The sequence below is a fragment of the Haliotis rubra genome, unplaced genomic scaffold (genome assembly GCF_003918875.1).
Source record: "Haliotis rubra isolate DU_JTF1 unplaced genomic scaffold, ASM391887v1 Scf325, whole genome shotgun sequence".
Taxonomy (NCBI): domain Eukaryota; kingdom Metazoa; phylum Mollusca; class Gastropoda; order Lepetellida; family Haliotidae; genus Haliotis; species Haliotis rubra.
Window position 1 is genome coordinate 53,699 of NW_025766997.1, and position 18,148 is coordinate 71,846.

The 18,148-nt window shown below is 42.0% G+C and overlaps 1 protein-coding gene across 1 annotated transcript; it reads left to right on the plus strand.

Moving 5' to 3' along the window:
- Positions 1-580: 580 nt before the first annotated feature.
- On the plus strand, positions 581-1,829 carry LOC124283950 (putative uncharacterized protein DDB_G0288537). The gene is made up of 2 exons (XM_046719990.1): positions 581-788; positions 1,036-1,829. Exons 1-2 carry the CDS (start codon positions 581-583, stop codon positions 1,827-1,829), a joined length of 1,002 nt encoding a protein of 333 aa, XP_046575946.1.
- Positions 1,830-18,148: the final 16,319 nt, after the last annotated feature.

Consider the following 18,148-nt stretch of genomic DNA (forward strand, 5'->3'; position numbering starts at 1 on the left):
AAATTGTCCGAAAATATTCTCCCATCTTCCGCGGCTTTCCTCCAGGGAAGGCAGTTATTACGCAAGTGTTCTTCATGTTCCGTAATGTTCCGGCAGGCCACAATTTTCCCCAAACGTGCTTTTGAACAGACGGAATAAAAATCTGTCTTTGTTCCGCGGGGTCAAAGGTCAATCCGTAAGTATTCCGCCCTTTCCGCAAGTTGTCCGTATTCATTCCTTATATAAAAGCACATACCACAAGTCTTCCGCGAGTATTCCGCTAACTTTCCTTCCCTTTCCATGCGATGTAATTTGGCCATGGATTAATTGCGTTCACGCACGGATGAAAACGGAATACTCTCGCTCACACAAGGAAGGCACAGAATACACACGGAACACCGTGGAAGAATTACGGACGGAACGAGGAACATGGAGGAATGGTCACGGAACGTTCACGGAACTATTATGGAATGGTCGCAGAACAAAATGAACATTTGCGGAATACTATAGGAAAGTACGGAACACTTATGAAATAATTGCTCCTGGTGGCGAGGTTGACTGTCTGCCATTCATTTGCAAGACATCTCTGCTGCAAATCACTATGCCAAGAGCCCAGAAGAAGGGTACCAAGAGAAGGAGGTCACCCCCACCAGAACCCTCACAAGATCCAGAACCTGCTCCTGATCCACATGACATTGATGCAGAATCAGATGTTGCTCGTGTTGTTGAAACTGATGCCGCCACTGCCCCTAGCAAGAAGCCCCGAATTTACATTAAGTTGAAAAATGGTCATGGTGGACTTCATCAGGGTTAACCAATGTCTGTACAACAAGAAACTCCGATCCGTGAGTGACAAGCACCAGAAAGCAAAAGTATGGTCAGACTAGGCCGATCGTATGGGGAAGACCGAAGATGAACTGAAGCAATGGTTCCACAGTGTCCGGACTCGATTGGGGAAATTGCGACGTTGGAAATCTGGACAAGTTGATATACAGATGTCCGAAAGGGACAGGTAGATTTATGACAGGTTCAGCTTCCTCTGCCCACACATCGTAGAGGTGCAGAGGAGGAACGTTGTGGCCCTCAAAGCGAAGATCGCTGCTGCAGCTGGGTCTGGCGCTTCCACGTCCTCAACCACTGAAGAATCACCACTGCCATCCACATCACAAGAGACAGAGGACATACCACTCGACATAGAGATGCCAGCAGTTAAACAGCCAACGCCCACCACCACCACCGTCTGTACAACGCCCGTGACACCGGTATCCACATCAACATTAAGTCAGGGCAGCCTTGGGAAACACAAGTCTGGTGGATCCGATTCATGTATATCCAGCCTTGACGATAGAGCTGATAGGATACTATCATCAATGGAGCAGCTGGTGAAGCAGAGACAAGAGGTTCTGTCAGCCGACCAGTCAGAGAGAGTGACATTCATAAGCTGGGTGGGAGATATCCTAAAGAATCTGCCAAAACCTGTGTACGGGGACGCCAAGATAAAGATTCAGCAACTGATGAACGACTGTTTGGACAGAGCTGAAGTCATGCAACCTCCTCAGCAAGTGCAGCAGCTTCATCATCATCAGTTTCAAGAGCAACAGTTCCATCATCGACAGTCTCAGCAGCAACAGCAAGTTCGACCTGTTCAGCAACAGCATAACCAGCATCAGTCGCAGCAACAACAGCAACAACACTACTGGCAGCCCCCACCGTCCTCAGCAGCAGAGCAACAGGAACAACCGCCAAGACTAATGAGTTGTCCCCCCGTGACCTGTACGTCAACGCCGACATCCACCCCTGTTGCCAGAGACATCACAAGTGGGAGTGAGCCAAGCCTCTCCAACATTTGAAGTGTACTGAGACGCTGCTGTGAGGAGTTGGATGATTCCAGTTCTCCGTAGTGAACTGTGTGACACTAGTGCTTTGTTTATTGTTCGTTTTGGTTTTTATTTATGTTTCATTAAATTTTGACAATGCAATTCGTGATTGTTTGTTCTCTGTGCATGGACAATGAAATGGTACCCCAGACATGAGGTTATTGGAACATAGTAATAAGAATCTGTGACATACAGACATTATGCAATATAAATACAGTGTGGTGCAGGACAAGGGTTAATTGGTATCAATACTGCCGAACAAAAGGATGTGAACATCAATACACAGGGCATACTATACTACCTGATAATAGTTTAGAATCGCTTGCATAAGTTTCTTAAAGATATAGAAAATATCATTTTGCTGTTTGTTCCAGTAATGTGTATGAACTTTTGATTGGTTTGGCTTGTTTTACAGAAAAGTTATAAATTATTACGATGACTATTCCCGTTGTTATAACTGTTTCAATACATTTTCAATGGTCATTCTAAGCTTTTGTTGGGTTGTATAAATCAAATTATCTCTTGCCCTTAAATGTGTTCACACCCTTTTGTCCGGTACTGAATTGTGAAAGTGAACAACATTACACATTACATACAAAATTAAACTCTCTTTTATTGTGTTCACATTCTTTTGTGCGGCACTGAAGGGTGATGATGTCCAGCTATCAATACAAGCTTCAAAACCCGACATAACTGTAACTTGTAAGAAAAACATGACAGAGGAAACATTTAACAACATTTTAATGCAAGAATGAGTAAATGACAAAAGACATAGCAATGTCAATGACATAGCATACACAAAGAGTCCACTGAGTGAGGTGATACTGCGTCAAGAGTCTAGAGTGTATATTACGTATGAAGGAAGTAGCGTCCATCCATCTCGGAACAATTACACTTGAGCCTGTCTTATGACATATGGTTGCCAAGCAACTTGTCCCTCTTCACTGTTGAAGTAGAGTTTCAGATACTCTCGCTGTTTCTTGGCCTCTACAGTGTATCTGTTGGGACGGTTTACAGGCCGGGAGAGCCACATTTCCGAAACAGATAGCCTAAATTGATGTGGCTCTCCCGGCAATAGTTACGGTTGCGTGAACATGGAATGTGGCGCTCACGGCTATGCTGTCAAAACATGCTCAGTGATTCAAACGCGTTACCGTATTTAACAAAACAAGACATGTTTCCTCATAATTTTATTTAGATCACAACAGGTTTTGTTTCTATATTAAAACAATATAATATACTAATAGGTATATTACATATAATAATATCACAAAATTATAATAAATCTTAATCTGTAAAAAAATAATAATAATGATAATGGTTTAGTTTGTTGCCATGTGTGCAAACAGATAAAATGGCGTAAGATCACAAAACATTCTTTTTTACACCCCCCTACTGCAGATGAAGGAGGTCGCCCACATTATCCGTATACTCCATGTCACTCAGGTGTTGGCTTCAGTGATGCAATACCAGCGTCAATGTTTCTACATTTCTTTCTTCGTGAAGGTGCTGTCCACTGGTCAGAAAGTCTCAGGACAGCAACCTCTGTGAGAGACTGCTCACGCTGAAGAGCTTTACTATCTCGTAAATGTTAGGGCGGTACTTCTGGACAAGTCTCTTTACCTTATCAATCCTGAAAGACCAGTTTTTACAATCGTGGACCAGTGAAATGAATTATTCATCAAAAGGACAATATTATAATTGCCAATAGAAAGTGGGAGATGGACGAATCTCGCATGAAAAGAAAGAATATGTAACCTTTGTAACTCGCAGTTAACTGGGGATGAATTCCATTATATCTTTAGCCAACAACGCATCTGCCACCTAGAAGATAGATCGTGTTCCTTCCCTGGTCTCTCTACATATAAACAAAATGATGTCAATTCCTAAAATTTCAACAATCAAACACCTATCTAAATTTATCAAATGTATATGTTCTAGTTTTCAGTAATCATTACGTATATTCCCTGTCACCTTTTTGCATACTTTGTATATTCTGTATTCCATTGTATGTACTCCTGCACCACCGGAGGTGGTTCCATTTTGAGTAATAAACTCCGAGTGAAGAAGCTAAACACCGCGCTTGTGAGTAGGAAAGATTATTCGTTTCTTGTAAGAACAATATTATACAATGTGATTTAAAATCATAAGTATGGATAGTCTTTTACCGGTAATGCTAAACACTACTCTTGTGAGTAAGACAGATTATTCGTTTATATTATACATAGGGGCACTCGTTTACCGGTTACAGTAATCCATTGATTAATTAGTCTATTGGAAATGTGGCTTTACCGGCTACAGCCATGCAATTGAAATGTGGCCTTCCTGGCAAAAGTCACTTTTTAAATGTGGCTTTCCTGGCTTGTCACCGTTGGGACCCATCACTTCGGCCAAATCATGCATGCATGACGCCACTACCCAAGGATGATGTTGTGGTCATCGTCTTCTCTGTCTACAAGTGCATCCTGGTTGGCAGTGTACCTCGTCCTCATGATGTTGTGAAGGCAGACAGCACCTTCAACCATACTTCTCACGACGTCTGGTCCTTGTTGCAGTGTAGATAGAAGGCATTGCCAGCGATTGGCCAAGATGCCAAAGGCATTCTCAACGACTCTGCGTGCTCGGGATATCCTGTAGTTGAACACCAATTCTTCCTCTGTAAGGCCGCGTCTAGAGTATGGCTTCATGAGGTACTTTCTGAGGGCAAAAGCATCGTCCCCCAGAAGGAAGTATGGCGTGTCAGCGTCGGTGTATGGGAGTGGTTCAGGTCTGGGGAAGTTGATGGTTTCGTCTTCGATTCATTCTTTGAGCTCCGAGGCGTTGAATATCTGGGCATCAGACATGTGGCCCATCCCACCGACATCTATCCACAGGAACCTGTAGTTGGCGTCTACCAGTGCTAACAGAACGATGGAGAAGAAGCCCATGTAGTCTTCACTTGCAGAATTGAGCTTCCTTGGTCGAATCCGCGTATTTATAGGCGGAATCAGGTGAAAATCCTTTGATCTTTGCAGACTTCATCCGCAGAAATGACGCGTTCATTCCGAAATTAAACGTGGTTGACGAGGGTCTTCCGGAGTCATTCCGGCTATAAAGCAAGTATTCCGATGTTATTCCGCGTGTTTCCGCAATTCTTCCGAAGTTCTTCCTTCTCAAACGGATTAGTCTCGTAGTTATTCCCCCAATGTTCCATGGTTTCCGTATGTGTTCCTCTAACACTCTGAAAGTCTTCAGTAGCATTCCGGAGCATTCCGCACACATTCCTACTTGTTCCGCATTTCTTCCGTGGGGTATTCCGCAATTAATCCTAGGTTCTACCGTAGTTTTGTCGCAATTGTTCCGTATATTCCGTAAACGTTCGGAATGTATTCCGAAGGAGTATCAAATTGCAATTTTCCGTAGGATTTTAACCAATTTTCCGTGCAAAAATGCCGAAGACTATCCGAAGACTCCATTCCGTGCACATCCGCGACGATTCTTCCATGCCGCCATCCAGTGAAATTAATTAGGTTAGGTGGATTTTATCAGGTGTGCATTTTTGGCCATCTTGAAAACACAAACATCTCCTTTTATAGGAGTGAGTGAGTTTTAGTTTTACGCCGCTCTTAGCAATATTCCTGAAATACAACGGCGGGGACACTAGAAATGGACTTTATACATTGTACCCATGTCGAGAATCGAACCCAGGTCTTCGGCGTGACGTATTAACTACTAAGCTATAGCACCGCCACAATATACGCCACCGTCAGCAGAACCATGAGCAGTTTATTTGTTTGAACGAGGTTCAGCTATAAATTTTTAACCCTTTCAGGCAATATTTCGATAGGTGTTAAACATTCTACAATTCTTGTCTAAATTTCTCGGAGATAAACAAAGATACTAGAACATAACGATTCAGTCTGTGTCTATTTGCAGAATGCAGGGCAAAAAGGTATACACTATCCGTATATTGGTCATGTTAATGTTTTATTCTAAGATGCTTCGCTGAAATATCAAATGCGCCGACAGTACTTTATCACGCGACAAAGTATACTTTTTGCATTTCGTCACGCAGAATAGACGTCACTACGCCATTCTAGTCTGCCCGTAGTAAAACGGGGGCGGTGGGGTAGCCTTGTGTTTAAAGCGTTCGCTCGTCACGCCGAAGACCTGGGTTCGATTCCCCACATGGGTACAATGTGTGAAGCCTATTTCTGGTGTCCCCCGCCGTGATGTTGCTAAAAACGGCGTAAAACCAAACTCAGTCAGTCAGTCAGTCAAACGGGGGCGGTGGGGTAGCCTTGTGGTTAAAGCGTTCGCTCGTCACGCCGAAGACCCGGGTTCGATTCCCCATATGGGTACAATGCGTGAAGCCCATTTCTGGTGTTCCCCGCCGTGCTGGAATATTGCTAAGAGCGTGTCACGGTGCCAACTACCGTCCAGGGAGACTGGACGGAAAATGATCCAAAATAGTAAGCAAATACACAACCAGATTGTTGGATACAACGATTTACTAAAGCTAAGTATCCGTTCAAGCATGAAGGAGCTTGCACCTCAAGCACAACAACAAGCCGCTAAAACAACACGGAGCTAGCTAATTAAACTCGCCTTAATAGACTAGCTCAGTGATCAGACCATATATTGACTGGTGATACCTAATGAGTGGGGGATGATAAGGACCTACTACAGCCACTTACAGGGAGAGTATCGGGCCAATACACATAAACACCCCAAGTGATCAATAGGACAAACAGACCAGAACAAGATATACCATCACAAAAACCAGTCTTGAGCTCCCAAGTTCGGTCCTCAGGTCGTCCCACGATGCGGCGATTGACAACTGGCAGCAGACCGGCATGCACACAACAGCCTAGTATTTCCCAACTGTGTTGGATAACTGGCCACGTCCAGCTATAACTTAACTGCGCGGACGTCGCAGAGGACAATACCCGACGCGAGGTGAAAGTTTGCACCCAGCCTCCGTCCAGCAAAGAAGTGTGCTAATACTTGGGTACATAAACGACTATAACTAACTTGTAAGCGTATGTACAGTGAAGGGGAATATATTTATAAGAAGAGCGTGAGCTCTACTACAATAAGATATAGGTGGATATTGAGACAATAGTTTGTACAAGTTTGTAGGGAGCAAAAACCCTGATAAAATAAGGGGTATACCTAAAGGTTGGAGTGGCATAAACGCTTATATCTCCCTTATAAAAACAGATACAGTGACGAGGGTCACAGATACGAAAAGCTAGTAAACTCCTCTACAAGAGGGTACATACATAGGTGGTAAAAGATGTTAATTACAATGCATAACAAACAAAAGGTAACAACATGGGACGCACAGCTCAACTTTTTCAATAAAATATGTTCATTTCAGAGACTAGTTGTTAGTCTAGTGGAAACATTACGCTGAACTATACTGAGGGAAACAAATAAGGGAACCCCACTTCATGGCAGTATCCCTTTATTTATTATCAGATTTCCTCCTACAGCGCTATTCAAAGTAATTCAAATGTAATTGACAGAACAAAGAGAACTCGTTTAACCTGAGCTTAAACCGTCTTGAGACCTTTTATTATTTGCTGTAGTGGTAACGTGTATCTTAACGTCGGGGTGATGGCAACACACCAATAGCACAGCACGCCAGTTGGCCCTGAACGAGGATTGTTAATTTAGGCCATCGGAATTTGTATCCCCAGCAACGCGTTTTGCATGGGTATTATTTTCTACTCCATCCGTCCGTCCGTTGGTCCGTGCGTCCGTCCGTGCAAATTCGTCTTTTCCGGAGCAGAACGTTAAAACCGTTCAATATTTCTTCACCAGACTTGGCACATAGATAGGTATGGAGGTGAACTGGTACCTTTTGGTAGTTTGGGATTTCTGAATAGAATATGTTTTGAGTTTCGGCGGCAACAACTTTGACTTTGACTGAAACTGCTGTTGTGCTCTTTTCAGGAGCAGAACTATAAAACCGTTCAATGTTTCTTCACCAAACTTGGCACATAGATAGGCCTGGCTGTGAACTGGTGCCTTTTGGTAGTTGTAGGCTTCTGAATAAAATAAGTTTTGCGTTTCCATGGCAACAATTTTGACCGGAGCAGAACTTTTAAAACCTTTCAATACTCTCCTTCCACTTTGTGGGTATTCAAGACCCTAATGACAGAATTCAACAGTACGGCTCTTTTTCCAGTGTCGACACTACTGAGGTACGTCCAGCCATAGATACAAGCATGCTAGGTGATACAAGCATGATATTATATCAAAAGTCTACATATACATACATACATACATACATACATACATACATACATACATACATACATACATACATACATACATACATACATACATACATACATACATACATACATACATACATACATATGTTTTCGTTAGATCAGTGTGAAGAACAATGTAATATTGACATAGCCATAACTAGTTGACATATTCAAGAAGAGTATTTTACCATTACGATCGATATTGATGACTTTATCTTCTTCTTAATATTTGTATTGTGCCTCAGTTTAGTCGTCGGTGAGAATTAAAATTTGGCATCTTAGAAAAGAAATACAGTTCTTTCAACCTTAATTTATAGAGTAAATCAGTTGAGCACAGTTTTGCCCTGAACATTAATTATTGGACGCCTGAGTTACTGCTAACCCCTATAGACCGTACGAAACCTCTTTCCGGGCAATTTCCGTAGGTGTAAGTACAACAGATTCGTTAATCCAGGGAGAGGGAGTCGATGGGTGGCAATATTTGGACAGCTGACTACAAACACATTGTACCTATGTGGTGAATCGAAACCTGGACTTCGCTGTGACGAGCGAACATTTGAACCTAGAGTGTACCCCACGCCTAGTATCCAGGGAGCCGTTACTGACGACGATCTGAATCAAGGATTTTGCTGTATATTGTAAAATGAATATATTGGTTAGTATTTGTTCATATATGCGCCCATTGATTATTAGTCTGTATAATCTACCTTTCAAACTAATGCTTCATTATCTAGTTTAGTAATTCTAAGGTATGAACTGAATCCATAATGTTTTGACAACACTTTCATTTTAGGACACCTACTTATCTTACCTTAACACCAGCTTGGAAATGCTTAACATACCTACCACAACATAACACTAACAATCTGTTAAATGTACCAATGGTCAAATGAGCATTGCTAAGTACATTTTGGACAGGTCATGAATATATTGCATTATTATCATGGTATGATAAATCATACATTCAATCACCATTGTAACGCATACATCTTTATACACACGACTATAAAAGCTGGCTTGTCGTGAGTTGTTAAAGAACTGAATCATTTGGAAGATGGGATCCTTATCCCTTGGATATATGATAAAAATTTCACATACCTCATCATGGCTGCCTCAATTCAAAATTGTCCAAAGCGGGATAGTCCTTTCCTACGGACTGACAACAAAGCATTCGTTAACAATCGACATTCTTAGTGAGACTGACTGAATGTTTAATATTATACAAAATGTAAATCGAATGTAACACACGCAGGTTGAATGGCAAGGGATCATTTCAGGACAAGTTATGTTTTACATGTACATTCATACAATGTAGTTGTAAATAGAAAGACTAGGACATGACACATACACACACTGCCTGTCAAATATAGTACTTGATTCACACACTGCCTGTTCCTGATCAATATGTGTGAGGCGCACATTGAGTGCCTGTCACATATACATGACACACACACTGCCTGTCAAATATACATGACACACACTGTCTGTTCCTGAATAATCTCTGTGAGGCACACCGAGTGCCTGTCAAATATACATGACGCACACACTGCCTGTCAAGTATACTTGATTCACACACTGCCTGTTCCTGAATAATCTCTGTGAGGCACACACTGAGTGCTTGTCAAATGTACATGACACACACACACACTGCCTGTCACATATACTTGATTCACACACTGCCTGTTCCTGATCAATATGTGTGAGGCACACACTGAGTGCTTGTCAAATGTACATGACACACACACACACTGCCTGTCAAATATACTTGATTCACACACTGCCTGTTCCTGATCAATATGTGCGAGGCGCACACTGAGTGCTTGTCAAATATACTTGATTCACACACTGCCTGTTCCTGATCAATATGTGTGAGGAACACACTGAGTGCCTGTCAAAGATACATGATGAACACACACTGCCTGTCAAATATACATGACACACACACACTGCTTGTCAAATATACATCACACACACACTGCCTGTCAAGTATACTTCATTCACACACTGCCTGTCCCTGATCATTATGTGTGAAGTATACACTGAGCGTCTGTCAAATATACATGACTCCCACACGTCCTGTCCTTGATCAGTATGTGTGAGGAAATTACACTGAGTGCCTGTCAAATACACGTGGTTCACACGCTGCCTGTCCTTATTAATATTTGAGGAGCACTCTGTCTGTCCAATGTTCAGTGCATGTAGCAACATGCTGAATGTCCAGGGCCCCGTTTCATGAAGTTACCGTAGCGCTACGACTGCCGTAACTCCAATACTTTACATTGACTTACGACAGTCGTATCGCTACGATCGTCTTGTAGAATGGGCCCTGGACATATGCACGCTGCGTATTAATGACAAGAATGCGTAAGAAACTAACAAAACATTGCATGTTTGTGTCCCCTTCGTCATTTACACACAATACTACAATGATTATCAAAATTCAAGGAAATGGCTTTACGTTGTAAAGTGGACTATTCACTGTATGATGAATTTGTACGAAAAAATACTTCAAACAGTAGTAGTGAGCGGTAGGGTAAGCCAGTAATTAAACCGTTTACTCGTCACGCCATAGACCCGGGTTCGAATCCCCACTTGGTACAATATGTGAAGCCCATTCCTTGTGTTAACAGCCGATTCATGGAATATTGGCATACTCGCTCAACACCGGAGCGGTATTCATAGAAGCTTATGCTTGTTTACCAATCCGGTTTCTTTCATTGGAAATAGATATGATTAAGTCATATTCGCTCACTGAAACTAAACTTCTCTACGCTACTGAAATGTACTCCATTCGAAATGACATGGACGCCCATTGTTCGCCCTGGCCTTGTACAGACGAAATGATAATTACGTACGTGAATACCACACAGGGAAAAGGTCTTAAAGATAAAGATCTAGTGACGAGAACAGCGAGCTGAGTTCAGTATAACGAATGACTAAGTCAGTTGGAATTACTGTAGCACTGTATCTTTCAACATTGTTCCAGTAAAATTACAACGTGTCTGCCTAATATGGGCAGAGTGAGTGAGTGAGGAGTGAGTTTGGTTTTACGCCGCTTTTAGCAATATTCCAGCAATATCACGGCGGGGGACACCAGAAATGGGCTTCACACATTGTACCCATGTGGGGATTCGAACCCGGGTCTTCGGCGTGACGAGCGAACGCTTTAACCACTAGGCTACCCCACCGCCCCAATATGGGCAGAAAGACAATTAAGAGGAACACATTTGTATGGATGGACAGAGTGTCACTTAAAGAAGTTAGGAAGACAATGGTTCAGGTCTCAAGCTGTGCGTAAGCGGCGACTAGCGGTATCGGGTGGTCAGACTCGATGACTTGGTTGGCACATGTCTGCGTAGATCGATGTTCATGCTGTTGATCACTGGATCGTGTGGTCCAGACTCGATTATTTACAGACCGCCGCCATATAGCTGGAATATTGCTGGGTGGGCGTAAAACTAAACTCACTCACTCAAGATGTTACTACCTTAGTGCAGTCCAGGGACACGGACATGGTTCTGCACTTTAAAATTTGTAATAAACTATATTAGAAACGTATAGTAATGTGTTCACAGTTGAGAAGTTCAAGCACAATCAAGTGACCAATTTGAGGTCATTCGCCTTGACTTACAATTTACGACACCGTGACAACTAAGGTCACAAATACATATGTCATTTCAGTAGATACCATAAACAAGCAATAAAGTTTCTGATGTACGCCCTCAATCTGGGACCTGAAAGGTGCTACTCCTTGTAGAAAATTAACGGCGCCATGACTGCCACGTCACAAGGTTCATCGTTGGCATCTGATTCTTCATCAATAAATAATTGCAGTTTTAGAAGTTTAAAGCTTTTGCAAACAGACAAAACAGATCTATATATACTTCTATTTTATTGCAAAATATTGTTCGTGTTTAAAAAGATATCGAGTAAGGTGCAGTGTGACGTTGCACTTTTTTATCAATGTTATAAAACACTTCACAGATCAATCACCACGGGATGTCCATCTGTTGAATTTCATGTTAACAATTGCTATTTCTTTGCCGGTACTTAGTTAGCATTCTGTTTGTAAGTAAGCTAAGGCAATTGTCTTTAAAACGACGGATTATAAGATTTATAATTGGTATTAATTACAATAAGTTACCCCATTGAAAAGAAGAAAGGAAATGAAGCCAATTATGTAATAAATACTACTCACACAATGTTAAAGAACATTATGGCACTCGCCGCGTTCTTATATTCTGTTGAGTGTTATAATGTATACGAGGTCATTTACACGAATGGCATTTTTGAAGTCTAGTGGCCTAATGTAACTAGGTCGTATTTGGTCGATGTCATTAATCAAATACTCACGTCGTTGAAATTCTAACCTCAAGTATTTGGAAATTTAGATGCTTGGCATAGACATATTGTTCATTTCATATTATCAAACGAATTCTGTTTGCAACACCTTGAGTTGTATTGATAATATTCAGTTAATAAAGTTACTAATTTCAGTCTATCATACTACTTAACAGTATCGGGAGGTTTGTGACGGGTGCCACCAGCTGTACACACGTTTCACGAACAACAATACATTACTAACGTGGTGTGATTCATTAACACAAGCTTATGACATAGAGAAACGATTTTGTCGCTTTGCTGTCTTTTCTTCATATTGTGTTCTATGACTAGAAAAACATCTACACGAATACGGAATTCATTCCAAATTTATGCACCACATGGCAAATAATGTTTTCACTCCCATCAGTATATTTTCCATCAGAATGACCACATCATACTTTCCAGAACAGGGAGTTAGCATGACAGATAGCCAAATTTATGCATACACATGTACATCGATATTTATATGTGCAGGCGTGCAGAATACTCAGGAACATGTTTATACTTAGTTTACATTAATTTGATACTATAAATGTACACATAGTGGAACCTCTTTTATACGGACTCCAGTAATATGGTCCAGTTATACGATCCCCTGTAATATGGTCCAGTAATACGGTTCCCAGTAATATGGTCCAGTAATACCGTTCCCAGTAATATGGTCCAGTAATACGGTTCCCAGTAATATGGTCCAGTAATACGGTTCCCAGTAGTATGGTCCAGTAATACGGTTCCCAGTAATATGGTCCCGTAATACGGTTCCCAGTAATATGGTCCCGTAATACGGTTCCCAGTAATATGGTCCAGTAATACGGTTCCCAGTAATATGGTCCAGTAATACGGTTCCCAGTAATATGGTCCCGTAATACAGTTCCCAGTAATATGGTCCCGTAATACCGTTCCCAGTAATATGGTCCAGTAATACTGTTCCCAGTAATATGGTCCAGTAATACGGTTCCCAGTAATATGGTCCAGTAATACGGTTCCCAGTAATATGGTCCAGTAATACGGTTCCCAGATATATGGTCCAGTAATACTGTTCCCAGTAATATGGTCCAGTAATACGGTTCCCAGTAATATGGTCCAGTAGTACGGTCCCAGTAATATTGTCCAGTAATACGGTTCCCAGTAGTATGGTCCAGTAATACGGTTCCCAGTAATATGGTCCAGTTATACGATCCCCTGTAATATGGTCTAGTAATACGGTGCCCAGTAATATTGTCCAGTAATACGGTTCCCAGTAATACGGTCCCGTAATACGGTTCCCAGTAATATGGTCCCGTAATACGGTTCCCAGTAATATGGTCCCGTAATACGGTTCCCAGTAATATGATCCAGTAATACTGTTCCCAGTAATATGGTCCAGTAATACGGTTCCCAGTAATATGGTCCAGTAATACGGTTCCCAGTAATATGGTCCAGTAATACGGTTCCCAGTAATATGGTCCAGTAATACTGTTCCCAGTAATATGGTCCAGTAATACGGTTCCCAGTAATATGGTCCAGCAGTACGGTCCCAGTAATATTGTCCAGTAATACGGTTCCCAGTAGTATGGTCCAGTAATACGGTTCCCAGTAATATGGTCCAGTTATACGATCCCCTGTAATATGGTCTAGTAATACGGTTCCCAGTAATATTGTCCAGTAATACGGTTCCCAGTAATACGGTCCAGTAATACGGTTCCCAGTAATATGGTCCAGTAATACGGTTCCCAGTAATATGGTCCAGTTGTACGGTTCCCAGTGATATTGTCCAGTAATATGGTCCAGCAATACGGTTCCCAGTAGTATGGTCCAGTAATACGGTTCCCAGTGATATGGTCCAGTAATATGGTCCAGTAATACGGTTCCCAGTAAGATGGTCAAGTAATACGGTTCCCAGTAGTATGGTCCAGTAATACGTTCCCAGTAATATGGTCCGGTAATACGGTTCCTAGTAATATGGTCCAGTAATACGGTTCCCTGTAATATTGTCCAGTAATACGGTTCCCAGTAATATGGTCCAGTAATACGGTTCCCAGTAATATGGTCCAGTAAAGCAATTTCCAGTAATATGGTCCAGTAATATGGTCCAGTAATACGGTTCCCAGTAATATGGTCCAGTAATACGGTTCCCAGTAATATGGTCCAGTAAAACTGTTTCCAGTAATATGGTCCAGTAATACGGTTCCCAGTAATATGGTCCAGTAATACGGTTCCCAGTAATATGGTCCAGTTATACGATCCCCTGTAATATGGTCTGGTAATACGGTGCCCAGTAATATTGTCCAGTAATACGGTTCCCAGTAATACGGTCCCGTAATACGGTTCCCAGTAATATGGTCCCGTAATACGGTTCCCAGTAATATGGTCCAGTAATACGGTTCCCAGTAATATTGTCCAGTAATACGGTTCCCAGTAATATTGTCCAGTAATACGGTTCCCAGTAATACGGTCCCGTAATACGGTTCCCAGTAATATGGTCAAGTAATACGGTTCCCAGTAATATGGTCCAGTAATACGGTTCCCAGTAATATTGTCCAGTAATACGGTTCCCAGTAATATTGTCCAGTAATACGGTTCCCAGTAATACGGTCCCGTAATACGGTTCCCACTAATACGGTCCCGTAATACGGTTCCCAGTAATATGGTCCAGTAATATGGTTCCCAGTAATACGGTCCCGTAATACGGTTCCCAGTAATATGGTCCAGTAATATGGTTCCCAGTAATATGGTCCAGTAATACGGTTCCCAGTAATATGGTCCAGTAATACGGTTCCCAGTAATATGGTCCAGTAATACTGTTCCCAGTAATATGGTCCAGTAATACGGTTCCCAGTAATATGGTCCAGTAGTACGGTCCCAGTAATGTTGTCCAGTAATACGGTTCCCAGTAGTATGGTCCAGTAATACGGTTCCCAGTAATATGGTCCAGTTATACGATCCCCTGTAATATGGTCTAGTAATACGGTTCCCAGTAATACGGTTCCCAGTAATACGGTCCAGTAATACGGTTCCCAGTAATACGGTTCCCAGTAATATGGTCCAGTAATACGGTTCCCAGTAATATGGTCCAGTTGTACGGTTCCCAGTAATATTGTCCAGTAATATGGTCCAGTAATACGGTTCCCAGTAGTATGGTCCAGTAATACGGTTCCCAGTGATATGGTCCAGTAATATGGTCCAGTAATACGGTTCCCAGTAAGATGGTCAAGTAATACGGTTCCCAGTGATATGGTCCAGTAATACGTTCCCAGTAATATTGTCCGGTAATGCGGTTCCTAGTAATATGGTCCAGTAATACGGTTCCCTGTAATATGGTCCAGTAATACGGTTCCCAGTAATATGGTCCAGTAATACGGTTCCCAGTAATACGGTCCAGTAATACGGTTCCCAGTAATATGGTCCAGTAAAGCAATTTCCAGTAATATGGTCCAGTAATACGGTTCCCAGTAATATGGTCCAGTAATACGGTTCCCAGTAATATGGTCCAGTAATACGGTTCCCAGTAATATGGTCCAGTAATACGGTTCCCAGTAATATGGTCCAGTAATACGGTTCCCAGTTATATGGTCCCGTAATACGGTTCCCAGTGATATGGTCCAGTAATATGGTCCAGTAATACGGTTCCCAGTAAGATGGTCAAGTAATACGGTTCCCAGTGATATGGTCCAGTAATACGTTCCCAGTAATATTGTCCGGTAATACGGTTCCTAGTAATATGGTCCAGTAATACGGTTCCCTGTAATATGGTCCAGTAATACGGTTCCCAGTAATATGGTCCAGTAATACGGTTCCCAGTAATACGGTCCAGTAATACGGTTCCCAGTAATATGGTCCAGTAAAGCAATTTCCAGTAATATGGTCCAGTAATACGGTTCCCAGTAATATGGTCAGTAATACGGTTCCCAGTAATATGGTCCAGTAATACGGTTCCCAGTAATATGGTCCAGTAATACGGTTCCCAGTAATATGGTCCAGTAATACGGTTCCCAGTTATATGGTCCCGTAATACGGTTCCCAGTGATATGGTCCAGTAATATGGTCCAGTAATACGGTTCCCAGTAAGATGGTCAAGTAATACGGTTCCCAGTGATATGGTCCAGTAATACGTTCCCAGTAATATTGTCCGGTAATACGGTTCCTAGTAATATGGTCCAGTAATACGGTTCCCTGTAATATGGTCCAGTAATACGGTTCCCAGTAATATGGTCCAGTAATACGGTTCCCAGTAATACGGTCCAGTAATACGGTTCCCAGTAATATGGTCCAGTAAAGCAATTTCCAGTAATATGGTCCAGTAATACGGTTCCCAGTAATATGGTCCAGTAATACGGTTCCCAGTAATATGGTCCAGTAATACGGTTCCCAGTAATATGGTCCAGTAATACGGTTCCCAGTAATATGGTCCAGTAATACGGTTCCCAGTAATATGGTCCAATAAAACTGTTTCCAGTAATATGGTCCAGTAATACGGTTCCCAGTAATATGGTCCAGTAAAACTGTTTCCAGTAATATGGTCCAGTAATACGGTTCCCAGTAGTATGGTCCAGTAATACGGTTCCCAGTAATATGGTCCAGTAATACGGTTCCCAGTAATATGGTCCAGTAAAACTGTTTCCAGTATTATGGTCCAGTAATACGGTTCCCAGTAATATGGTCCAGTAAAACTGTTTCCAGCAATATGGTCCAGTAATACGGTTCCCAGTAATATGGTCCAGTAAAACTGTTTCCAGTAATATGGTCCAGTAATACGGTTCCCAGTAATACGGTCCCGTAATACGGTTCCCAGTAATACGGTCCCGTAATACGGTTCCCAGTAATATGGTCCAGTAATATGGTTCCCAGTAATACGGTCCCGTAATACGGTTCCCAGTAATATGGTCCAGTAATATGGTTCCCAGTAATATGGTCCAGTAATACGGTTCCCAGTAATATGGTCCAGTAATACGGTTCCCAGTAATATGGTCCAGTAATACTGTTCCCAGTAATATGGTCCAGTAATACGGTTCCCAGTAATATGGTCCAGTAGTACGGTCCCAGTAATGTTGTCCAGTAATACGGTTCCCAGTAGTATGGTCCAGTAATACGGTTCTTAGTAATATGGTCCAGTTATACGATCCCCTGTAATATGGTCTAGTAATACGGTTCCCAGTAATACGGTTCCCAGTAATACGGTCCAGTAATACGGTTCCCAGTAATACGGTTCCCAGTAATATGGTCCAGTAATACGGTTCCCAGTAATATGGTCCAGTTGTACGGTTCCCAGTAATATTGTCCAGTAATATGGTCCAGTAATACGGTTCCCAGTAGTATGGTCCAGTAATACGGTTCCCAGTGATATGGTCCTGTAATATGGTCCAGTAATACGGTTCCCAGTAAGATGGTCAAGTAATACGGTTCCCAGTGATATGGTCCAGTAATACGTTCCCAGTAATATTGTCCGGTAATACGGTTCCTAGTAATATGGTCCAGTAATACGGTTCCCAGTAATATGGTCCAGTAATACGGTTCCCAGTAATACGGTCCAGTAATACGGTTCCCAGTAATATGGTCCAGTAAAGCAATTTCCAGTAATATGGTCCAGTAATACGGTTCCCAGTAATATGGTCCAGTAATACGGTTCCCAGTAATATGGTCCAGTAATACGGTTCCCAGTAATATGGT

Bases quoted from the DNA above. Each gene is read 5' to 3' on its own strand.
- LOC124283950 (XM_046719990.1), top strand. From the start codon at position 581: ATGCCAAGAGCCCAGAAGAAGGGTACCAAGAGAAGGAGGTCACCCCCA. The intron at 789-1,035 runs GTTAACCAATGT...CACACATCGTAG, and splicing joins TCATGGTGGACTTCATCAGG to AGGTGCAGAGGAGGAACGTT.